We start from the raw sequence: 25775 nt of genomic DNA, 5'->3' as shown, positions 1-25775 counted from the left end.
TCCGCCTACACAGTCAAATATCGTAAAAGACCACAGTTCACTTTAAATACTCATAACACATCTTTCGGGATCACGGACTTTTGACTATTTTTCAAAATTGGGATCACATTCATCCTGTTGACATCCAAGCTGCCTAATACCAGGAAACTAACTACACTCAGGTACTAGGGACTGCACTATTCTGATAGAATTTTCAAAAACATAATTTTACACATTTAGGAACTAACTCATTCACCAATCTGGTTGTATTTAAAGATAATGAGAAAGTTTTAAAAGAGTGCAACCCCTAGATACACGACCACTTAGGACAGTGCCGGCCATATTTTAAGACTACGACTAAGGGCCTCGCGTCCACATCAGATCATTAAAAACATCTATAATAAAATATGTAACATTGTTATACTCGGGTACAGTCGTGATAGATCGCTAAAGTACCCCATTTAACCCATACATTATGGCTTGGCTGGGTCGCCATGTGAACTGTTAACTAAGTAACTTTAGCACTGTACTGTGTTGGTGTTGGGAGCGTTGCGTGTTGTTACATGAGTTGCATGTTGGTGGCGGCGAGGCCCCGCGGCGCGGGTGCTCGGCGCTCAGTGGTCGCAGTAGACGGGCAGCACGGGGCTGCGCGGCCAGTCGGACGTCTCCTCGTTCTCGCTGCTTTCGCTGCCGGATCTGTTCGAGGAAATCATGCTATTAGCTTATTTGCTTTCATAAATCACTAGCGACCCGCCCCGGCTTCGCACGGGTTAACAAATTATACATAAACCTTCCTCTTGAATCACTCTATATATTTAAAAAACCGCATCAAAATCCGTTGCGTAGTTTTAAAGATCTAAGCATACATAGGGGCAGACAGACAGCGGGAAGCTACTTTGTTTTATACTATGTAGTGATTTTGTACGTGTCGAAATTTGGACAGGATAGGAGACAGTCCAACTAAGGCAACGCCGAGTTTCATATCACAAGATTGTTATTGTGTAAATGTATCTCTTCACCATTCAATGTCCTGTCGTATGATTATGACACCATTTTGTTTAATACTCAAGACTCAATTTGGTGTTTCTACGTGTACTTCTTTTCGCTAAAATTTATGATTAAATTAGTCTCAACTGGAGCTAATCAAATAAAACGTTAACCTTTTGGACGCCAATGACCGATATATCTGCACCGTAGGTTCAACACCAAACGACTTACGTGCATATACATAAAGTTCAACTTCAGTTTTGACACTTCAATCACAGGGCGGACACGCCATACATCAAAAATGATTTGCGTTTATATGTGTGCGCGGCACGTCTGTACACGCGTCATTGAGTTTCTGACGGAATCCTGACATGCTCTCATGCTGCATGACTTACGCACACATTCATGTCGCGGCCTGTCGCGGGCGAGGTAATCCGAGTCGGGGCGGGGCGGTGCGTGTCCGTTCTGTATGATAATACTATTACTTATTCTGTGCTTCAATGATGTGGCGTCTGAATGACAGCTTTGTTTGACACGGCGTGGAAAAGGTTAAGGTCGGCTCTATAAGAACAAAGCTAGGGTGCATGTACCTGTTCCTGTTGGGCGTGGCTTCCACAGCATAGTGTTGCTCCTCGATGGTGGGTAGCAGCGAGCCCAGCCGGTCCGTGGGCCGGAGCACCTGGGTAATAACATTTACAGTTACAATCTTTTTTCTTAGCAGATATATGACGATAAGAAAATTCTATGATTATGATTACTGTAATACTGACATATTTTATGATATGAAAAGTCACATTTTAACACATTCATTGCCACCTATCCAAACAAGACATCTGGGCCAGGCCACAAAAATTTCTTCATATAAAGCTGTACCACGATCCCGACTATCGGGTCGTCCGGCCTGGGAACGAAATCATAAAATACCCGATAGCCGGGTTTTCGGCACTGCATGTGTTAACTTCGTAAAACAAATCATGTTAATCAGAAATCATAAATTGAATTATACACACAAGTTCAACACCCAGTAAAGTATTAATACTAATTTTATTTTTGTGGTTGTTTTTTTTCTCGTTATGAAAAAATTGGTATAGTGGTGTACCTTGAGCGTGCGCTCGGAGAGGCGCCACACGAGGCGCTGGCGCTGCGGCGCCGCCGCGCGCGCCTCGTAGCGCGCCAGGACGTGTTGGACGCGGCCTCGCGTGCTCACCAGCGACGCGTCACACATCTGCAAGTTCAACAAATATTCCTGTTATTACTACTCGTAAAACTTTTATAAATGGGAACATTCGGACGAAACGAGCCACAAATTCACACGCAATTTCGAACGCCTCGAGTGAGGTACGTCTGTACGAAACGAGTCGCTTTGAACGATTTCCTCGCTTTCTGCGTGGACTCGACTAAGTATAAGGCCTGAGTGGAGGCTCTTTTTGGGCGTGCAGCGGGGCGGGGCGCGCGGCGTGCATGTTGAACAAATGCGCACGTATAGGAGCGGCCTTAGTGCACGCTGCTCACATCACAAGTGAACCCACAGCCACGCTGCACGCGTCGCCGAGCGAGCGTCCACTCAGCCCTTACACTAATAAGATACGGCGCGCTGAATAAATCATCCTCACAGATGGCAAAGATTTAATAGTAGTTCTGCCGACCTAGCCAAGGTGACAATCGCTATCGCTACAACGAAACGCTTCGTGTCTAACACTCTTCCATATTACTGCGAGTGATAGTTGCGTTTCGATCGCTACGGAGCGTACGCGATTGGCATGTTGGCTACGTGGTCTAGGCCTTCTTTCAATTACAGAACCCTCAAAATAGTTTTTCCTAAACCCCATAAGCCAAGAAGTGCATATACTTGGAAAAATTCGACCTATGCCGTTGTGACCCGGTGGCCGAATGGCAACAGGCACCTGCCGCGATAGTAGAGGACGCTGGTTCGATTCCAGCCTGGAGCACTGGAGGCCTGGGTCAATTTTTCTTATACATCGTTTTTTTTTAGCATTAGAAATAAGGTAAACAATCTTGATGTGTCTTTTAATTGAAAAACACATTTAAAAAATAAGTTACGGTAAATATGTAACAATTATGAATCTAATACGATCTTTTATATTCTTCTGCTTTCATAAGTAATAGTTATTGATTTAAAAAAAGTGTTTTTCAATTAAAAGACATGTCAAAATCGCTTACCTTCTTTCAAGTTTTTTCTAATGGTAAAAAAAAACGAACTATTGGCAAGGTGCGCAGTCGGTGGAGGGGGAAGTGGCGCTGATTGTCACAAACACAGGTAATCTTATGGAACGTCTGCCATTAGTACTAGCGGCAGCCGCTTGAACTAATTTTACTCCATAAGATTTAACGTAGAAAGTCTGCCAAAATGAGGGCAGCACTAGTCGTGCACCTAGATTGATTGATTGATTATTTATTCATAAAACATAATGTTTTACATGTCAGATAAGGTACATAAACAATTTATACACTAGATCTTAGGTAAAGTCTATTTTTTTATTCGGTAGACTGAAATGACAGCTAATTGTATGAATATGAAATGTCATTTCATACTATTAATATTACTATTCATATTATTCAGTCTACCGAATAAAAAAATAGACTTTAGATAAGTATTTAGCGAATAGTATATGACTTTTGATCAGTATTTTCCAAGTTTGAAGCTACATACGTTGCAGTAGTGCTGCAGCTGTGCGCCGACCTCGAACAGCTGGTAGGCCCGGTCGGGCAGCGGCGCGCCGCGGGCCAGCTCCACGAGCCGCTGCTCCAGGTGGTGGTAGAGCAGGAGCAGGGCTATACATACGTTGCAGTAGTGCTGCAGCTGTGCGCCGACCTCGAACAGCTGGTAGGCCCGGTCGGGCAGCGGCGCGCCGCGGGCCAGCTCCACGAGCCGCTGCTCCAGGTGGTGGTAGAGCAGGAGCAGGGCTATACATACGTTGCAGTAGTGCTGCAGCTGTGCGCCGACCTCGAACAGCTGGTAGGCCCGGTCGGGCAGCGGCGCGCCGCGGGCCAGCTCCACGAGCCGCTGCTCCAGGTGGTGGTAGAGCAGGAGCAGGGCTATACATACGTTGCAGTAGTGCTGCAGCTGTGCGCCGACCTCGAACAGCTGGTAGGCCCGGTCGGGCAGCGGCGCGCCGCGGGCCAGCTCCACGAGCCGCTGCTCCAGGTGGTGGTAGAGCAGGAGCAGGGCTATACATACGTTGCAGTAGTGCTGCAGCTGTGCGCCGACCTCGAACAGCTGGTAGGCCCGGTCGGGCAGCGGCGCGCCGCGGGCCAGCTCCACGAGCCGCTGCTCCAGGTGGTGGTAGAGCAGGAGCAGGGCTATACATACGTTGCAGTAGTGCTGCAGCTGTGCGCCGACCTCGAACAGCTGGTAGGCCCGGTCGGGCAGCGGCGCGCCGCGGGCCAGCTCCACGAGCCGCTGCTCCAGGTGGTGGTAGAGCAGGAGCAGGGCTATACATACGTTGCAGTAGTGCTGCAGCTGTGCGCCGACCTCGAACAGCTGGTAGGCCCGGTCGGGCAGCGGCGCGCCGCGGGCCAGCTCCACGAGCCGCTGCTCCAGGTGGTGGTAGAGCAGGAGCAGGGCTATACATACGTTGCAGTAGTGCTGCAGCTGTGCGCCGACCTCGAACAGCTGGTAGGCCCGGTCGGGCAGCGGCGCGCCGCGGGCCAGCTCCACGAGCCGCTGCTCCAGGTGGTGGTAGAGCAGGAGCAGGGCTATACATACGTTGCAGTAGTGCTGCAGCTGTGCGCCGACCTCGAACAGCTGGTAGGCCCGGTCGGGCAGCGGCGCGCCGCGGGCCAGCTCCACGAGCCGCTGCTCCAGGTGGTGGTAGAGCAGGAGCAGGGCTATACATACGTTGCAGTAGTGCTGCAGCTGTGCGCCGACCTCGAACAGCTGGTAGGCCCGGTCGGGCAGCGGCGCGCCGCGGGCCAGCTCCACGAGCCGCTGCTCCAGGTGGTGGTAGAGCAGGAGCAGGGCTATACATACGTTGCAGTAGTGCTGCAGCTGTGCGCCGACCTCGAACAGCTGGTAGGCCCGGTCGGGCAGCGGCGCGCCGCGGGCCAGCTCCACGAGCCGCTGCTCCAGGTGGTGGTAGAGCAGGAGCAGGGCTATACATACGTTGCAGTAGTGCTGCAGCTGTGCGCCGACCTCGAACAGCTGGTAGGCCCGGTCGGGCAGCGGCGCGCCGCGGGCCAGCTCCACGAGCCGCTGCTCCAGGTGGTGGTAGAGCAGGAGCAGGGCTATACATACGTTGCAGTAGTGCTGCAGCTGTGCGCCGACCTCGAACAGCTGGTAGGCCCGGTCGGGCAGCGGCGCGCCGCGGGCCAGCTCCACGAGCCGCTGCTCCAGGTGGTGGTAGAGCAGGAGCAGGGCTATACATACGTTGCAGTAGTGCTGCAGCTGTGCGCCGACCTCGAACAGCTGGTAGGCCCGGTCGGGCAGCGGCGCGCCGCGGGCCAGCTCCACGAGCCGCTGCTCCAGGTGGTGGTAGAGCAGGAGCAGGGCTATACATACGTTGCAGTAGTGCTGCAGCTGTGCGCCGACCTCGAACAGCTGGTAGGCCCGGTCGGGCAGCGGCGCGCCGCGGGCCAGCTCCACGAGCCGCTGCTCCAGGTGGTGGTAGAGCAGGAGCAGGGCTATACATACGTTGCAGTAGTGCTGCAGCTGTGCGCCGACCTCGAACAGCTGGTAGGCCCGGTCGGGCAGCGGCGCGCCGCGGGCCAGCTCCACGAGCCGCTGCTCCAGGTGGTGGTAGAGCAGGAGCAGGGCTATACATACGTTGCAGTAGTGCTGCAGCTGTGCGCCGACCTCGAACAGCTGGTAGGCCCGGTCGGGCAGCGGCGCGCCGCGGGCCAGCTCCACGAGCCGCTGCTCCAGGTGGTGGTAGAGCAGGAGCAGGGCTATACATACGTTGCAGTAGTGCTGCAGCTGTGCGCCGACCTCGAACAGCTGGTAGGCCCGGTCGGGCAGCGGCGCGCCGCGGGCCAGCTCCACGAGCCGCTGCTCCAGGTGGTGGTAGAGCAGGAGCAGGGCTATACATACGTTGCAGTAGTGCTGCAGCTGTGCGCCGACCTCGAACAGCTGGTAGGCCCGGTCGGGCAGCGGCGCGCCGCGGGCCAGCTCCACGAGCCGCTGCTCCAGGTGGTGGTAGAGCAGGAGCAGGGCTATACATACGTTGCAGTAGTGCTGCAGCTGTGCGCCGACCTCGAACAGCTGGTAGGCCCGGTCGGGCAGCGGCGCGCCGCGGGCCAGCTCCACGAGCCGCTGCTCCAGGTGGTGGTAGAGCAGGAGCAGGGCTATACATACGTTGCAGTAGTGCTGCAGCTGTGCGCCGACCTCGAACAGCTGGTAGGCCCGGTCGGGCAGCGGCGCGCCGCGGGCCAGCTCCACGAGCCGCTGCTCCAGGTGGTGGTAGAGCAGGAGCAGGGCTATACATACGTTGCAGTAGTGCTGCAGCTGTGCGCCGACCTCGAACAGCTGGTAGGCCCGGTCGGGCAGCGGCGCGCCGCGGGCCAGCTCCACGAGCCGCTGCTCCAGGTGGTGGTAGAGCAGGAGCAGGGCTATACATACGTTGCAGTAGTGCTGCAGCTGTGCGCCGACCTCGAACAGCTGGTAGGCCCGGTCGGGCAGCGGCGCGCCGCGGGCCAGCTCCACGAGCCGCTGCTCCAGGTGGTGGTAGAGCAGGAGCAGGGCTATACATACGTTGCAGTAGTGCTGCAGCTGTGCGCCGACCTCGAACAGCTGGTAGGCCCGGTCGGGCAGCGGCGCGCCGCGGGCCAGCTCCACGAGCCGCTGCTCCAGGTGGTGGTAGAGCAGGAGCAGGGCTATACATACGTTGCAGTAGTGCTGCAGCTGTGCGCCGACCTCGAACAGCTGGTAGGCCCGGTCGGGCAGCGGCGCGCCGCGGGCCAGCTCCACGAGCCGCTGCTCCAGGTGGTGGTAGAGCAGGAGCAGGGCTATACATACGTTGCAGTAGTGCTGCAGCTGTGCGCCGACCTCGAACAGCTGGTAGGCCCGGTCGGGCAGCGGCGCGCCGCGGGCCAGCTCCACGAGCCGCTGCTCCAGGTGGTGGTAGAGCAGGAGCAGGGCTATACATACGTTGCAGTAGTGCTGCAGCTGTGCGCCGACCTCGAACAGCTGGTAGGCCCGGTCGGGCAGCGGCGCGCCGCGGGCCAGCTCCACGAGCCGCTGCTCCAGGTGGTGGTAGAGCAGGAGCAGGGCTATACATACGTTGCAGTAGTGCTGCAGCTGTGCGCCGACCTCGAACAGCTGGTAGGCCCGGTCGGGCAGCGGCGCGCCGCGGGCCAGCTCCACGAGCCGCTGCTCCAGGTGGTGGTAGAGCAGGAGCAGGGCTATACATACGTTGCAGTAGTGCTGCAGCTGTGCGCCGACCTCGAACAGCTGGTAGGCCCGGTCGGGCAGCGGCGCGCCGCGGGCCAGCTCCACGAGCCGCTGCTCCAGGTGGTGGTAGAGCAGGAGCAGGGCTATACATACGTTGCAGTAGTGCTGCAGCTGTGCGCCGACCTCGAACAGCTGGTAGGCCCGGTCGGGCAGCGGCGCGCCGCGGGCCAGCTCCACGAGCCGCTGCTCCAGGTGGTGGTAGAGCAGGAGCAGGGCTATACATACGTTGCAGTAGTGCTGCAGCTGTGCGCCGACCTCGAACAGCTGGTAGGCCCGGTCGGGCAGCGGCGCGCCGCGGGCCAGCTCCACGAGCCGCTGCTCCAGGTGGTGGTAGAGCAGGAGCAGGGCTATACATACGTTGCAGTAGTGCTGCAGCTGTGCGCCGACCTCGAACAGCTGGTAGGCCCGGTCGGGCAGCGGCGCGCCGCGGGCCAGCTCCACGAGCCGCTGCTCCAGGTGGTGGTAGAGCAGGAGCAGGGCTATACATACGTTGCAGTAGTGCTGCAGCTGTGCGCCGACCTCGAACAGCTGGTAGGCCCGGTCGGGCAGCGGCGCGCCGCGGGCCAGCTCCACGAGCCGCTGCTCCAGGTGGTGGTAGAGCAGGAGCAGGGCTATACATACGTTGCAGTAGTGCTGCAGCTGTGCGCCGACCTCGAACAGCTGGTAGGCCCGGTCGGGCAGCGGCGCGCCGCGGGCCAGCTCCACGAGCCGCTGCTCCAGGTGGTGGTAGAGCAGGAGCAGGGCTATACATACGTTGCAGTAGTGCTGCAGCTGTGCGCCGACCTCGAACAGCTGGTAGGCCCGGTCGGGCAGCGGCGCGCCGCGGGCCAGCTCCACGAGCCGCTGCTCCAGGTGGTGGTAGAGCAGGAGCAGGGCTATACATACGTTGCAGTAGTGCTGCAGCTGTGCGCCGACCTCGAACAGCTGGTAGGCCCGGTCGGGCAGCGGCGCGCCGCGGGCCAGCTCCACGAGCCGCTGCTCCAGGTGGTGGTAGAGCAGGAGCAGGGCTATACATACGTTGCAGTAGTGCTGCAGCTGTGCGCCGACCTCGAACAGCTGGTAGGCCCGGTCGGGCAGCGGCGCGCCGCGGGCCAGCTCCACGAGCCGCTGCTCCAGGTGGTGGTAGAGCAGGAGCAGGGCTATACATACGTTGCAGTAGTGCTGCAGCTGTGCGCCGACCTCGAACAGCTGGTAGGCCCGGTCGGGCAGCGGCGCGCCGCGGGCCAGCTCCACGAGCCGCTGCTCCAGGTGGTGGTAGAGCAGGAGCAGGGCTATACATACGTTGCAGTAGTGCTGCAGCTGTGCGCCGACCTCGAACAGCTGGTAGGCCCGGTCGGGCAGCGGCGCGCCGCGGGCCAGCTCCACGAGCCGCTGCTCCAGGTGGTGGTAGAGCAGGAGCAGGGCTATACATACGTTGCAGTAGTGCTGCAGCTGTGCGCCGACCTCGAACAGCTGGTAGGCCCGGTCGGGCAGCGGCGCGCCGCGGGCCAGCTCCACGAGCCGCTGCTCCAGGTGGTGGTAGAGCAGGAGCAGGGCTATACATACGTTGCAGTAGTGCTGCAGCTGTGCGCCGACCTCGAACAGCTGGTAGGCCCGGTCGGGCAGCGGCGCGCCGCGGGCCAGCTCCACGAGCCGCTGCTCCAGGTGGTGGTAGAGCAGGAGCAGGGCTATACATACGTTGCAGTAGTGCTGCAGCTGTGCGCCGACCTCGAACAGCTGGTAGGCCCGGTCGGGCAGCGGCGCGCCGCGGGCCAGCTCCACGAGCCGCTGCTCCAGGTGGTGGTAGAGCAGGAGCAGGGCTATACATACGTTGCAGTAGTGCTGCAGCTGTGCGCCGACCTCGAACAGCTGGTAGGCCCGGTCGGGCAGCGGCGCGCCGCGGGCCAGCTCCACGAGCCGCTGCTCCAGGTGGTGGTAGAGCAGGAGCAGGGCTATACATACGTTGCAGTAGTGCTGCAGCTGTGCGCCGACCTCGAACAGCTGGTAGGCCCGGTCGGGCAGCGGCGCGCCGCGGGCCAGCTCCACGAGCCGCTGCTCCAGGTGGTGGTAGAGCAGGAGCAGGGCTATACATACGTTGCAGTAGTGCTGCAGCTGTGCGCCGACCTCGAACAGCTGGTAGGCCCGGTCGGGCAGCGGCGCGCCGCGGGCCAGCTCCACGAGCCGCTGCTCCAGGTGGTGGTAGAGCAGGAGCAGGGCTATACATACGTTGCAGTAGTGCTGCAGCTGTGCGCCGACCTCGAACAGCTGGTAGGCCCGGTCGGGCAGCGGCGCGCCGCGGGCCAGCTCCACGAGCCGCTGCTCCAGGTGGTGGTAGAGCAGGAGCAGGGCTATACATACGTTGCAGTAGTGCTGCAGCTGTGCGCCGACCTCGAACAGCTGGTAGGCCCGGTCGGGCAGCGGCGCGCCGCGGGCCAGCTCCACGAGCCGCTGCTCCAGGTGGTGGTAGAGCAGGAGCAGGGCTATACATACGTTGCAGTAGTGCTGCAGCTGTGCGCCGACCTCGAACAGCTGGTAGGCCCGGTCGGGCAGCGGCGCGCCGCGGGCCAGCTCCACGAGCCGCTGCTCCAGGTGGTGGTAGAGCAGGAGCAGGGCTATACATACGTTGCAGTAGTGCTGCAGCTGTGCGCCGACCTCGAACAGCTGGTAGGCCCGGTCGGGCAGCGGCGCGCCGCGGGCCAGCTCCACGAGCCGCTGCTCCAGGTGGTGGTAGAGCAGGAGCAGGGCTATACATACGTTGCAGTAGTGCTGCAGCTGTGCGCCGACCTCGAACAGCTGGTAGGCCCGGTCGGGCAGCGGCGCGCCGCGGGCCAGCTCCACGAGCCGCTGCTCCAGGTGGTGGTAGAGCAGGAGCAGGGCTATACATACGTTGCAGTAGTGCTGCAGCTGTGCGCCGACCTCGAACAGCTGGTAGGCCCGGTCGGGCAGCGGCGCGCCGCGGGCCAGCTCCACGAGCCGCTGCTCCAGGTGGTGGTAGAGCAGGAGCAGGGCTATACATACGTTGCAGTAGTGCTGCAGCTGTGCGCCGACCTCGAACAGCTGGTAGGCCCGGTCGGGCAGCGGCGCGCCGCGGGCCAGCTCCACGAGCCGCTGCTCCAGGTGGTGGTAGAGCAGGAGCAGGGCTATACATACGTTGCAGTAGTGCTGCAGCTGTGCGCCGACCTCGAACAGCTGGTAGGCCCGGTCGGGCAGCGGCGCGCCGCGGGCCAGCTCCACGAGCCGCTGCTCCAGGTGGTGGTAGAGCAGGAGCAGGGCTATACATACGTTGCAGTAGTGCTGCAGCTGTGCGCCGACCTCGAACAGCTGGTAGGCCCGGTCGGGCAGCGGCGCGCCGCGGGCCAGCTCCACGAGCCGCTGCTCCAGGTGGTGGTAGAGCAGGAGCAGGGCTATACATACGTTGCAGTAGTGCTGCAGCTGTGCGCCGACCTCGAACAGCTGGTAGGCCCGGTCGGGCAGCGGCGCGCCGCGGGCCAGCTCCACGAGCCGCTGCTCCAGGTGGTGGTAGAGCAGGAGCAGGGCTATACATACGTTGCAGTAGTGCTGCAGCTGTGCGCCGACCTCGAACAGCTGGTAGGCCCGGTCGGGCAGCGGCGCGCCGCGGGCCAGCTCCACGAGCCGCTGCTCCAGGTGGTGGTAGAGCAGGAGCAGGGCTATACATACGTTGCAGTAGTGCTGCAGCTGTGCGCCGACCTCGAACAGCTGGTAGGCCCGGTCGGGCAGCGGCGCGCCGCGGGCCAGCTCCACGAGCCGCTGCTCCAGGTGGTGGTAGAGCAGGAGCAGGGCTATACATACGTTGCAGTAGTGCTGCAGCTGTGCGCCGACCTCGAACAGCTGGTAGGCCCGGTCGGGCAGCGGCGCGCCGCGGGCCAGCTCCACGAGCCGCTGCTCCAGGTGGTGGTAGAGCAGGAGCAGGGCTATACATACGTTGCAGTAGTGCTGCAGCTGTGCGCCGACCTCGAACAGCTGGTAGGCCCGGTCGGGCAGCGGCGCGCCGCGGGCCAGCTCCACGAGCCGCTGCTCCAGGTGGTGGTAGAGCAGGAGCAGGGCTATACATACGTTGCAGTAGTGCTGCAGCTGTGCGCCGACCTCGAACAGCTGGTAGGCCCGGTCGGGCAGCGGCGCGCCGCGGGCCAGCTCCACGAGCCGCTGCTCCAGGTGGTGGTAGAGCAGGAGCAGGGCTATACATACGTTGCAGTAGTGCTGCAGCTGTGCGCCGACCTCGAACAGCTGGTAGGCCCGGTCGGGCAGCGGCGCGCCGCGGGCCAGCTCCACGAGCCGCTGCTCCAGGTGGTGGTAGAGCAGGAGCAGGGCTATACATACGTTGCAGTAGTGCTGCAGCTGTGCGCCGACCTCGAACAGCTGGTAGGCCCGGTCGGGCAGCGGCGCGCCGCGGGCCAGCTCCACGAGCCGCTGCTCCAGGTGGTGGTAGAGCAGGAGCAGGGCTATACATACGTTGCAGTAGTGCTGCAGCTGTGCGCCGACCTCGAACAGCTGGTAGGCCCGGTCGGGCAGCGGCGCGCCGCGGGCCAGCTCCACGAGCCGCTGCTCCAGGTGGTGGTAGAGCAGGAGCAGGGCTATACATACGTTGCAGTAGTGCTGCAGCTGTGCGCCGACCTCGAACAGCTGGTAGGCCCGGTCGGGCAGCGGCGCGCCGCGGGCCAGCTCCACGAGCCGCTGCTCCAGGTGGTGGTAGAGCAGGAGCAGGGCTATACATACGTTGCAGTAGTGCTGCAGCTGTGCGCCGACCTCGAACAGCTGGTAGGCCCGGTCGGGCAGCGGCGCGCCGCGGGCCAGCTCCACGAGCCGCTGCTCCAGGTGGTGGTAGAGCAGGAGCAGGGCTATACATACGTTGCAGTAGTGCTGCAGCTGTGCGCCGACCTCGAACAGCTGGTAGGCCCGGTCGGGCAGCGGCGCGCCGCGGGCCAGCTCCACGAGCCGCTGCTCCAGGTGGTGGTAGAGCAGGAGCAGGGCTATACATACGTTGCAGTAGTGCTGCAGCTGTGCGCCGACCTCGAACAGCTGGTAGGCCCGGTCGGGCAGCGGCGCGCCGCGGGCCAGCTCCACGAGCCGCTGCTCCAGGTGGTGGTAGAGCAGGAGCAGGGCTATACATACGTTGCAGTAGTGCTGCAGCTGTGCGCCGACCTCGAACAGCTGGTAGGCCCGGTCGGGCAGCGGCGCGCCGCGGGCCAGCTCCACGAGCCGCTGCTCCAGGTGGTGGTAGAGCAGGAGCAGGGCTATACATACGTTGCAGTAGTGCTGCAGCTGTGCGCCGACCTCGAACAGCTGGTAGGCCCGGTCGGGCAGCGGCGCGCCGCGGGCCAGCTCCACGAGCCGCTGCTCCAGGTGGTGGTAGAGCAGGAGCAGGGCTATACATACGTTGCAGTAGTGCTGCAGCTGTGCGCCGACCTCGAACAGCTGGTAGGCCCGGTCGGGCAGCGGCGCGCCGCGGGCCAGCTCCACGAGCCGCTGCTCCAGGTGGTGGTAGAGCAGGAGCAGGGCTATACATACGTTGCAGTAGTGCTGCAGCTGTGCGCCGACCTCGAACAGCTGGTAGGCCCGGTCGGGCAGCGGCGCGCCGCGGGCCAGCTCCACGAGCCGCTGCTCCAGGTGGTGGTAGAGCAGGAGCAGGGCTATACATACGTTGCAGTAGTGCTGCAGCTGTGCGCCGACCTCGAACAGCTGGTAGGCCCGGTCGGGCAGCGGCGCGCCGCGGGCCAGCTCCACGAGCCGCTGCTCCAGGTGGTGGTAGAGCAGGAGCAGGGCTATACATACGTTGCAGTAGTGCTGCAGCTGTGCGCCGACCTCGAACAGCTGGTAGGCCCGGTCGGGCAGCGGCGCGCCGCGGGCCAGCTCCACGAGCCGCTGCTCCAGGTGGTGGTAGAGCAGGAGCAGGGCTATACATACGTTGCAGTAGTGCTGCAGCTGTGCGCCGACCTCGAACAGCTGGTAGGCCCGGTCGGGCAGCGGCGCGCCGCGGGCCAGCTCCACGAGCCGCTGCTCCAGGTGGTGGTAGAGCAGGACGAGCGCTAGCTCGCTGGTGCGCGCGTTGGCGCAGGCCGCGTCGCACACAACTATCTCTAGCAGCTTTAGAAGCTCCGCCTCCTGGAAATTAAAAAAAAAATTACAATCGTTTGGATCAAAGTAGCGAGCGATTTTCTTGAAAATTAACGTTCTTGGGAGTATTTTGACGACCGGTCTGGCCTAGTGGGTAGTGACCCTGCCTGTGAAGCCGCAGTCCTGGGTTCGAATCCCAGTAAGGGCATTTATTTGTGTGAGCACAGATATTTGTTCCGAGTCATGGTTGTTTTCTATGTATTTAAGTATTTGTATATTATATATATCGTTGTCTGAGTACCCACAACACAAGCTTTCTTGAGCTTACCGTGGGGCTTAGTCAATTTGTGTAATAATGTCCTATAATATTTATTTATTTATTTTCATAAAATTGAGATTCCAGTCTCTAAACATATTTCAATGTTGATAAACCAAATTTTGTACGATTTTTCTTGGCTTAATGAATGTATGGTTTTGTTTTCAGTAGCAGTACCAAATAATTTGGCACGACAAGCCCAATCGTATCAATCTGGATTGAAACATTCTGAACTTTTGAACCCGGGGGCACACTAGAATTAAGATAAATCCATCCATACACTTTTGACTTTTCGATTGTTTCGTTAGCCACCTCGGTAGGACTCCCGCGTCAGACCTAGCGCGCGGATCACAGTTTGAACCGAAGACAGGCGTGGCTCACTCCATAATTTCGTCGCGTCGCTACAAATACCTACAAGTACATACGGTCCACACCAATTATGGTGTCTAGCCATGATAGTTGCCGGGCACCGCTACGGAACGGACGCCTGCTCGTGCTTGTCATATCTTTCGTAATAGACGCGTGTTGTTAGAGAGTGAATCTTCTGTACCTAGTACAATTATTTATTCTGTGTCTGAGACCATCATCACAATCATTTTAGACGTTTAAGCAGGCGGGTCTCACTCCGCGATTTCGTCGCTTTGCTACAGGTATTTAAAAGTACATCCGTTCGGCCCCAATTTTGGGGAAAGCCATAAGCCGCGCGTGGCGCTGTCGCCACCTAGCGGCCATATCTGTGCTGATCGTAACAGACGGGTTATGTTAGAGAGTGAGTCTTCTGTAGTTAGTAGTATTATTTATTCTGTGGTTCAAGCCAACTGTCTGGACCAGGGATATTACGGAGCTCCGTTTCCGTTAAGTCGGAACTTCCGTCTGGTATTACACATCCGTTTCTGTTCCGGTTCCGTTACTTTTGAAACGGAAGTTATATCGGATGTCAATGCTTAGCGCGGCGGCGGGACATGAGCGGTGTACATAAAAAAAAAACAGGTTTATACCAGTCATTCGCTCATAGCCCCGCTTGCCACGTGCTGCAGTAATTAGATGTTCTGGTTTATCCGTGTTTTTGAATTTAAAGTACGTATTCGTATGTGTTGTGTTGTGTAATGTATACCTACTGATAGTACTGACTCGGGCTCCGGTTCTGGTTCCGATTCCGTTTCTGGTTCCGATAAACTAAATTTATAACATCCGGTTCCGCTTTCGGTTCCGATAAAACCACATCCGTTACATCCCTGGTCTGGAGGCTCACCTCTGGTGGCGCGGGGCAGCAGTGCGGCTGCAGCAGCTGCGCGAGCAGCCGCAGCCAGTCGCGCGCGGTGACGGCGCGCGTGCCCGCCGCCGCCGCCAGCTTGTCCGCCACCACGCGCGACATGCGCGCCACGTCGCCCGCCGTGCACGCAGACTGGGAGATCGACACTGGAAAAAAAAACTAATTGTAACGTCTATGGTCACAGATATCGAACTGACAATCGTCTTTAAACAATCAACCGACTTTACAACACTATTTAATACGTTTTTGACAAAAAAACACAGACAAGAAATCATCCAGACTGAGCATAGTAGCTGCCACAAATATACGGTAGTTTTACTCCATTTTCGAGTCAAAGTGTGTTTGTGTGACGTCCGTGTCTTTGAACGGACCAATCACGGCACGGGACTCGCTCGCCTCGTCCCCCGCACCCCAGTATTTTTGGCAGCATCGGTTTCATGAAAGAATTGCTCTAAACTCCATCTAGAGGATTCCTAGTCTATGCAAAAAAATAATTTTGGTACAAGCTTTTATCGCTGACTGTACTTTTCTTTCCATAGACAACTATATCATCAACTACTTACTCATCGAGACAATTCTAAAAACCCCAAACACAAATTAGTTGCGTTGTTTATGGCCACCTCCTGTCTCCATCATCAGATCAGGTCCATGGTATCATAATATTGCATTGTCACCCGACTTACACACTCATTGTAAAGCGGGAAGTGAGTCAAATTTAACTTGCAAGATTTGACCCGTACAAACATACATACATAGTACTTGTAAAATACTATCATTTATCACATCACTAAATCACTAAATCGGGGTCACTGATTGGCGGCGGAACAGCAAATACACGAATTATTTCAGAATCTTTAGATCTTATCATTAGACTTGGTATCAATGGGGAAAGACTGGTTCTGTAAGGACCAGCCAGTCCGCGTAGCCAACATGCCAATCGCTTACGCTCCGTAGCGAACGAAACGCAACTCTCACTGTCACACATACGGAAGAGTGATAAAGAGACACAAAGCGATTGAATGGCGAAGCGCAAGCGATTGTCACCTTGACAGGCGTGGCTCACTCCGCGATTACGTCGCGTCGCTACAAGTACCTACAAGTACATGCGGCCCACACCAATTTTAGTGTCTAGCCATATTATTTGCCGCGCACCCCTACGGAACGGACGCCTGCTCGCGCTTGCGCCACCTAGCGGTCATATCTGTCGTAATAGACGCGTTTTGTTAGAGAGTGAATCTTCTGTACCTAGTACTATTATTTATTCTGTCACCTTGGCCATAGAGAAAAAAATACATAGAGTGCTCACTCCATACATCAGTTCAGACTATTAATTTCAGTGTCTACATCTAGCATCGAGTAATGGAACTATCAGTACTGCTACTTGACAATAGATGTAGCACCGACCGGAAAGTCTTATCTCAACAGCATAAGACTTTCCGGTCGGTGCTACATCTATTGTCAAGTAGCAGTACTGATAGTTCCGCTACTCGATGCAAATGCTAAGTCTTTTTGGTACTAAAACTGATCTATGGAGTGAGCACGCTATGTATTTTTTTCTCTATGCCTTGGCTAGACCGCCTGTTATCTCTGAAGCCATGTCACTTACCCAGTTCCTCGACGGACACCTTGCGAGCCTCTTTAGTGTGCGCGGCGTGCTGGTCGATGGCTATGTTCATGCAGGCCACGGTGATGCACGGCACGTGGCACGGACGCACCTTCATCTTGGTTAGGAACCTGTACAACAATATATACATGTCAGATACAAGCTATGAAACTACACACTCATTATCACTACATAGTATAAAACAAAGTCGCTTCCCGCTGTCTGTCCCTATAAAGCTTAATCTTTAAAACTACGCAACGGATTTTGATGCGGTTTTTAGGGTTCCGTACCCAAAGGGTAAAAACGGGACCCTATTACTAAGACTCCGCTGTCCGTCCGTCCATCCGTCCGTCCGTCTGTCCGTCCGTCCGTCCGTCCGTCTGTCACCAGGCTGTATCTCACGAACCGTGATAGCTAGACAGTTGAAATTTTCACAGATGATGTATTTCTGTTGCCGCTATAACAACAAATACTAAAAACAGAATAAAATAAAGATTTAAGTGGGACTCCCATACAACAAACGTGATTTTTGACCGAAGTTAAGCAACGTCGGGCGGGGTCAGTATTTGGATGGGTGACCGTTTTTTTGCTTGTTTTTTTTTTGTTTGTTTTGCTTTATTTTTTGTTGATGGTGCGGAACCCTCCGTGCGCGAGTCCGACTCGCACTTGGCCGGTTTTTTTATAGATTGATTCAAGGGCAAGGTTTATGTATAATTTGTTAACCCGTGCGAAGCCGGGGCGGGTCGCTAGTTAGTCATAAAGCTGAAACCGACTACACACGTGGTCTCATAAAGTTTTAAGTCTTAGTGTATTGTTTGTCATATTGTCATTAGTCATAAAACTGAAACCGTTAACTTTCAGGATTTTCGCAAGGTTATCCTATACAGGGTGGATTTTCTTTTTGGGTCAGTGAGGGCAGCTACCAGATCCCGTGCTGCTACGAGAAAACGGTCTTAGAAGACCTTCCCTCGATTTCAAATTAATGAAGATTGGCTTTTACAGATTTTGAAAAAAACATACAGGGTGCGAGAAAAAGGTCATTTTTGACAAACTTTTTTTTTGATGCCAATCGATCCCATTCCTATTCAGGATCAAAAGCTTGTATGGAACCAAAAAAAAAATTCCGGCTAGAAAAGCCACAAATCGAGGAAAACTTTTCCCATACAATTTGTATGAAAACGAAAACTTTTATTTTTCACATGCTATTTTTGTATGCCAATCGATTCCATTCCTATCCAGTATCAATAGTTTCCTAGGAGTCAACTTTCGATAATGTACTAAAAAGCCACAAATTAATAAAAACTTTTGCATACATTTACTATGGAGAAAACGTGAAATTTTATTCACAATTTTCTATCTCGCCCATCAGTCTTACAGCAATGTCTTCATACAGTATTATGATCCTTAAATGTAACAGGACTGCCCTCACTGACCCAAAAAGAAAATCCACCCTGTAGATAGGTTAAAATAGGTTAGGTTTGTTTTATGGCAATCCTGAAAAGTGACGCGTTTCTGAACCATATGAATTATGACTAACGAAAATGCACACAATACATTACGGCTTAAAACTTTTTGGGAAACAATAGAGACCCTTTACACACTCATTATGAAGCATAAAAATCTTAAGGTCCCGCGAGCACCTCTACTGACTTCTATCCTACACCATTGTATATTGTAGTTGTACAACATTTTAAAAGGTCCTGTTTTCAGCAGTTTATGGTGGTAACGTTTATAATCGGTTGTTCCTCTCTGCCATTTTGACAGTTGTTTGTTAGAAAGAGAGAGAGATCTGCAAAGTTTTATGAATAGGGGCGTTAAGTCTGTGGCATTAAAGGCCAGAGCACACCGACCGAGTATGCGTAGACGTCCATTTGTGCAAAAATGTTGGAGCCGCACACGCACACGTCACGCAAGCGGTGTGCCGTCTCTCATAAGGACCTGTATATTACAACGCTCACGCGTTAAGTGTGACATTCTCACCTGTCGAAGAGGCTGACGGCGTCTATGAGCACCTCGGTGGGCAGGTCGTACCACACCTTGAGGCAGCGCATCACGTGCGCAGCGCCATCGCGGGCCCCAGTTGTTACTTCCCCGTTCTGCAAACAATTAATACACTGATTTAAACATTCACGATTTTTACACATTATTAAATTGTACAATGGGACTTAATCGCGTATCTAAGCGTATCCTAGTGCGCAAAACGTTCAAGCGGATAAACAAGACCAAGTGCGGGTAGTTCGAAAAACTCGCGCGGTTAGAAGATGCTGATGCCAACTTAAGCCAGTCTTCTCCGAGACCACGGGGACAACGCCGTCCTCGAAACGTCGGAGGTAAATCTTAAAACTTAGATACGCGATTAAGTCCCGTTGTACAATTTAATAATAATAATACATTAATCCATCACATTGATAAAATCCAGGTTTGACAGGTTTGGACCGAGGACGCTACTCGTCACTTACGCAATGGAACGTCATTAACAAAAAACTATATGAAGGTCAAGCTTACAAGGCATACTATATAAAAAACCGGCCAAGTGCGAGTCGGACTCGCACACGGAGGGTTCCGCACTATCAACAAAAAATAGAGCAAAAACATCGTGTTTGTTGTATGGGAGCCCCCCTTAAATATTTATTTTATTTTTAGTACTTGTTGTTATAGCGGCAACAGAGATACATCATTTGTGAAAATTTCAACTGTCTAGCTATCGCGGTTCATGAGATACAGCCTGGTGACAGACGGACGGATAGCGAAGTCTTAGTAATAGGGTCCCGTTTTCACCCTTCGGGTACGGAACCCTAAAAACATTGGATTCTTAGCACCGCGCACAGTACATGACCTCCATAATACGAGTAGAAACTTTTCGCGAACATTCCTTATCCATAGATTTTGAATACCGAAATTCAAACAGGTTTATTGTCAACCAGCATGCGTAAACAAAATTCAACTGAATTTTAAAACGTCGTACAAGCCAATGTCGTTCATAGATACATACAGCTTTTTGAAATGTTCGTATGTCGTCTTCGAAAGACCTCGATTTAATGCAAAATGGTGAATGTTTAAGGCTGAATCGGTGGCGTTTAACATTGCCCTTCATGGAGCGTTTTTGTTGCTCGATTTGAAACCGTATTAAATAGGTTATAGAGTCGAGTTTTGATGATGATGTCGGCTAGGAATCGGTTTCGTGTGTTCTGTGATGTTTGATCGCTTCCTATGCGGTCCGGTTGTATTAAGTAGATTTGTTTATATAGTTGTAAACTATAATCAGGAAGTTTTGAGGTCTCTAGCTAAACAAAGGCCAGGCCTAAATAGCTTGTCCTTGTTTCATACTTAATTACGGATCAATGTACCTAATATTCGAAAAACAAGATATGCCGTCACCGCCATAATCGTTTCAAATAATTTGCATAGGTTTTTTAAATAAAATAATGCAGGCTACCAAAGTGCAGTATCATGTCGTCAAAGGCTCACCAGTAGACTGGGAAGACAGTAACACCATTTTGGTATGAGATACTTTTAAATCATTAGGCGACAGTCAAGACTTGAATATTTAGGTACATTGAAGACGATTGTCTCGACGGCTAAACATCCAATTAAAGAGGGAATATCATGCACTAATTTGGCCCCTAAAGTCGTCAAACATAGAATCTTTATCTTTTAACACATTCAGTGCCGAAAACCCGACTATCGGGTATTTTATGATTTCGTTCCCAGGCCGGACGACCCGATAGTCGGGATCGTGGTACTACAGCTTTATATGACGAAATTTTTGTGGCCTGGCGTGGATGTCTTGTTTGGCTGGGTGGCAATGAATGTGTTAAAGTATCTACACTGTTTTAAAGTTACTTATTTATAACAGGAATTCCTCACAGTCAGGATAGCAGACTTGTTGGTCACAAACTTGCAGTGGCGGCGCGTCCATAAAAGCCGATTCCCACCGGCTTGCCTGTTTTTGGACGTTTGATCAGAGTTGTAAAGGAAATATGTAAGCCAAATTAGCCCCGGCTTGCCTAGGGATATGTTTGACGAGCCGCCACTGAAAGGTAGGTACTTATTTACTTATAACAGGATAGCAGACTTGTCGGTCACAAACTCTGGTTGCGAGGGCGTATTGGCAAGGTGCGAAGTCGGTGGAGGGGGAAGTGGCGCTGATCATCACAAACACAGGTAATCTTATGGAGTGGCCGCCATTAGTACTAGCGGCAGCCGCTTGAACTAATTTTACTCCATAAGATTTAACGTAGAAAGTCTGCCAAAATGAGGGCAGCACCAGTCGTGCACCTAGCGAATAAGAGCGTAGGGTGTAAGCTAGGTACCTCGGACTCATTAGGCAGACACAGTCTCGGCTGGAACTTGTGTTCCATTTGCAGGTACTCGTTGAGCGTAGCGTAGTGCTCCTCCATGGCGCCGGAGGTGGACGGGCTAGCATCCGGGTGCCTCGCGCCCGCTCTCTGCATCGTCGGGCTGAAGGGTGAATCGGCACCTGTACAGTTAGGAAGTTAAAACTATTGCTATTTGAAGTAATAGTTTTCTAAAGGGGCCCACTGATTACCAGTCCGCCGGACGATATCAGCCTGTCAGTTGTTTGGAGCTGCCTTTTGCGTTTAACTGACAGGCTTAATATTAATATCTTTCGGATCAGGGATGTTGCGAACATCCGCATCCGCATCCGCAACCGCGGAACATCCGCGTTATTTTCAACATCCGCATCCGCATCCGCATCCGCATAAAATCGATGCGGAGCTTATGCGGATGCGGATGTCGAACAAGTCGGTACAGGAACGTCTTAGCGGCGGCGTAAGTGCTAGGTAATTTCGTCATTACCTATAACGAAATCGTCTAGATCCAGAAAAGTCGGCGAAGTTACTGTTTATTAAATATAACGCACCTATATTCTTGCTCAAATACTAAACGTTTGGTTTTTTTAATAAAAAAATACTAAAAATGTAATATTTGACGTTTTCTAAGTACCTAATCTTGACATCCGCATCCGCATCCGCATCCGCGGATGTGAGCCCTTAAAAATCCGCATCCGCATCCGCATCCGCGGATGTCAAAAAATCTGCATCCGCAACATCCCTGTTTCGGATATCCAATATTCTAAAAGCAGAATCTCGTGCGTTGCGACTCGCGCGAGGGCACGATAGGAAAACAAACTTTTGCTGCCGGGGCAAACAACATTAGCTAGAGTTACTACACCAAGGCGAATCTAATGCAACTAAATTAATGCTTCCGAAATATTACGGCGGACGTGTTAACTATGAATACTATGATTTTTGTGATTGCGCAAGACTCCTAAATTCTTGCAACGTTAGCAACTTAGCACGCACGGTTTGCGACGTGATAATTTCGGATAATCGAAAACTAATTCAGAATACTGGAAAAAGAAAGTAAATTAATATTTTTCTCGATGCGGGCGTGTTGAGCGATCATAGTTGATCTATTTATGAGATGCAGACACAAATAATAAATTCCATTGTTTATTATAGTTATTGCCTTTATATTTAAACATAGTTGGCGTCTCAACAAATATCTAGGCGCCCCTATGTCAGGTATTAATAGCGTACCTTGAACAATAATAAACAAATTGACATTCGCTAAGGTTACGCATAAAATAATGTACAGCTCATTTATTTTATACTTATGACATAATATCATCGAAATATTGATTACACTCACTCAAAAATGTCGATAGATTTCAGTCTCCAAATTTAACTACTTTTGGTTTACAAAATTTTTAAATAATTAGATTGTGACTTGTAAAGAACCCTTTCGCGGATAGCAGAATGCGGAGTGCCTATCTCAAACATAAAAATGCAAATTTCGTTACTTGCCTTAGTGTTTTTCATGAATATTGAACGTAGAGCTAGAGAGGCAGATAAAGACTAGACTAGAGTGACGGTAAAAACATGGATTTGATGTATTCAAGTACCAGGAGATAAGAATTGTGCAACAACTCAAACTCACCTAACTTAGTGCAGAGGGCAGCAGCGGCGTGAAGTCGTTGTATGTGCCTGCACCGATTCCCCCTTCGTCCGTCCCGAGTGCGCGACCGGGCGCGGCGGCCCTAGTACCTGACGAGAGAGAGCGGTCAACACAGAGCGGCCGGGGCCTCTGAGCGATGACCAGGAGGGCAGGACGTACAAGAAACCCTCCCTTGTTGGGCGAGGAATAAAGGAAAAGGATTTTATTTAGGACTAGATCAGTAAGTACTGGATAGATCTAGGATGCGTTTGGGACTAGGTTGGGATTAGGTTCAGTAAGGTTACCGAGTCAATGCCTTGTTGAAAGACTATTGCTCAGCCGCCTTCGCTCTCTTTATTGTCAGGACTATACACCAGCGGTTGAACACTGATGTAGGGCAGGCACTGAACTCTAGCGAGACACAGTGCACACAGCAATGCTTTAAGGTAAATTTAAGGCCCGGTCTCCCTTGACCCTCTAGTATACACCGGGTTAGTACTAACCCTTAATACTACTTTTAAACGAACGTGAGTTCGTATCGGGTCGCTTGACAGGGAAATGTACAATGTTTGGAACTCTGTATGAATATCTGTAAATATTTAAAACATGAATATGACGATGTGATGTGATCAATGTGGGAGAGTCGGTCAACCAGTGTCTTCGTGAATATATGTTATATTACTTATTTTTATTTTGGAGCGCCGCCTTGTTGTTAACAAACAATGCAATGGCAATGGACTTTGACAATAGAAAAAAACTGTATGACATATTGACCTACGTTTTACATGTTTTACACAATATTTGTATTGGTATACCTACATTCAGAAATTTCAGATTAAAAACCGTATTAATATGAGCAATAATATCTAGATATTTAGTCGAAAAGTTCGTTGATCGAAAATACTATAAAACGAAATGATATTTTTAGGATTACATATTTCTGAAATCATATTACTTCCGACGTAAGTTATTTTGGTCGCCTAGTAGGCTTATTCTAATTGTAATAAATAAATAACAGACATGGATTTGATCTGGCTTGTTATGGACATAATATGTCAGTGTCAAAAGGGTTATTACAGGCTTAATAAGCCACATGGTCCGCTTAGCCAGTTTTGATGCTGGCTGTATGTTCTATTTTTTAAATTTTATCACATACCCGTAATATATTGGGTTAATAACATTTGTAACATATGACATTGACAGTACGAAGGTTATTCAGATTGTGAAATATAAATATAGTATCACCTAAACAAGAAATCATCGTTATATTTGTTATTTACACTATTAAAGCGTCGGTTTGTCGCACAATCTGCTTTGTTATGTATACAAGAGGGTGCAATTTAGCTTGAACATACTAATGGATAATAAAATATTATTCATAATAAAGATTAAAACCAGAATGATGCCGGTTTTAATACATAATTAGAATCTACTTTTATCGTAATTTACGATATGTCCATTGAAATGGATAACACTCCCACTTTCATATATCAAAGTACGTACTGTTTATAGTTAGAGTTAAATTCAGGGTAAACTTAGTAAATGAGATAATATATGTACATTTTAATTGATTTCAAATATTGCGTCGTAATTATTGATTAATTAACGTAATGTAGCATAATTCAGTGCAAAAAAGATAAAATAAGCATGGACCAACACGTGCCCTGCGTATGAAACGTCATACATATGTTCAATCTATATATATTACCGTTAATAGGTACTATTGGCTATACGAAGTTCATGAAGGGGTGCGTATGAAACGTCATACATATGTTCAATCTATATATATTACCGTTAATAGGTCCTATTGGCTATACGAAGTTCGTGAAGGGTGGCGCAAACGACGAGGCATACATTTTTATATATACTTATAGAAATATAGTTAAACCGTTTAACTGAGGCAGCTGGTAAGAAGTTATGGCCAGCGACGGACTGGAGGCTAGTCTGCATGAAGCTGCATTATGTTAAACGCATTGACGTATAATATCTAATGTAGAATTCCAGCCAATCGTGCAGTCTAACGCGACTAGTTGCGACCAATAGCGCGCGTAATGCGAACTCGTCAACCAATCGCGCGCGTGATGCGAACTCATCAATCAATCGCGTTGTAGCGATTTCACACCGCTGTACTGGCCCCTGTCATGTCTCATTATTAGTGCCAGCCAGTCCCTAGATATCTATGTCAATATTGTCAATGGTTAAACCCTTATAAACAAGTGACATACGAATGTGGTACGTCACTTGTTATGATGTTTCGTTGACGTTCGTTTACCGTAATATTTAACACGTTAGCGTTTATGAGTTAAATAGGTAAACATGTCAAGTTGTCATTTATCGAGGACTTTAATAGTTAAGCTATTTGGATATACAGTCAAGGAATTTGATTATTTGCCACTTCGTACATTTTCAAACTTGTCACAGGCTCAGTGACAATCATTTAAAAATACATGCATATTATGTGGGTGAATCAACTTTTTTTTGTCACTCTGTAAACCCTTGTTATATTTGAAATACATATTGTTTTATGGCAGTCATAGGCCCTTTCCATAATGAGTCATCTACTTAGCATATCAGTAGAACGTAGTATGACATTTCTTCTAACAAACTTTGCTACTATAGTCACCTAGCTGACGGGACAGAACAACATAAAAAAAAAACTTGTTCCACTCGTGTGACAAAGACTCAATTTCCATACATGGTTGTGTTTTCATGATTGTGTATTATTGACTAGTGTCTGCTATTGACGTATGTATGTGTTTAATTAAGCTACGTATTGAGGGTATCAACAGTTGGCGATGAACCGTGTTCCGATAGCGAGTCGATGACTCTAGCTACCAATAAACTATGCAAAACAACTTATGTAAATTGGAATGTTTTCAATGGCGTCCTCGACCAAACTTTCAGTGCAGGCATAAAAATCATGTTTCGGCTTAAGGTTCAGTTTTGCCCAAAACTAAACCTACAACTTTTGTAAACTTGTGATGAAATTCTAGAGGATAAACTCATATCCTGTGCCAATAAATCGGATATTAACGCTCTACTTCTTAGTGTAAGGCCTGAGTGGACGCTCTTGTTGGGCGTGCAGCGGGGCACGCTGCTCACATCACGCGTGAGTCCGACGCCACGCTGCACGCCCCGCCGAACGCTCCGCTTCGAGCGTCCACTCAGGCCTTACACTTATGGTCATTTTTTAGTGTAA

General features: G+C 51.9%; 1 protein-coding gene across 1 annotated transcript in view; it reads right to left on the bottom strand.

Annotated features, from left to right (window-relative positions):
- Positions 1-552: 552 nt before the first annotated feature.
- Positions 553-25775, bottom strand: part of LOC134660274 (cyclin G) — a 47942-nt gene continuing 22719 nt past the window's right edge. Inside the window, exons 2-10 of the mRNA XM_063516018.1 lie at positions 22580-22686; positions 20929-21095; positions 18596-18711; positions 16619-16746; positions 14962-15158; positions 13274-13468; positions 2066-2191; positions 1557-1645; positions 553-675 (exon numbers count right to left, since the gene is read on the bottom strand). Coding sequence (XP_063372088.1) covers positions 594-675; positions 1557-1645; positions 2066-2191; positions 13274-13468; positions 14962-15158; positions 16619-16746; positions 18596-18711; positions 20929-21069 — 1074 coding nt within the window. The 5' untranslated portion in view covers positions 21070-21095; positions 22580-22686 and the 3' untranslated portion in view covers positions 553-593. The remainder of the gene's footprint in view (positions 676-1556; positions 1646-2065; positions 2192-13273; positions 13469-14961; positions 15159-16618; positions 16747-18595; positions 18712-20928; positions 21096-22579; positions 22687-25775) is intronic.

Source organism: Cydia amplana, chromosome 26 (genome assembly GCF_948474715.1).
Source record: "Cydia amplana chromosome 26, ilCydAmpl1.1, whole genome shotgun sequence".
NCBI lineage: Eukaryota > Metazoa > Arthropoda > Insecta > Lepidoptera > Tortricidae > Cydia > Cydia amplana.
The sequence above is the reverse complement of the archived record's forward strand: the minus strand, read 5'-3'. Positions and strand labels throughout refer to the sequence as shown.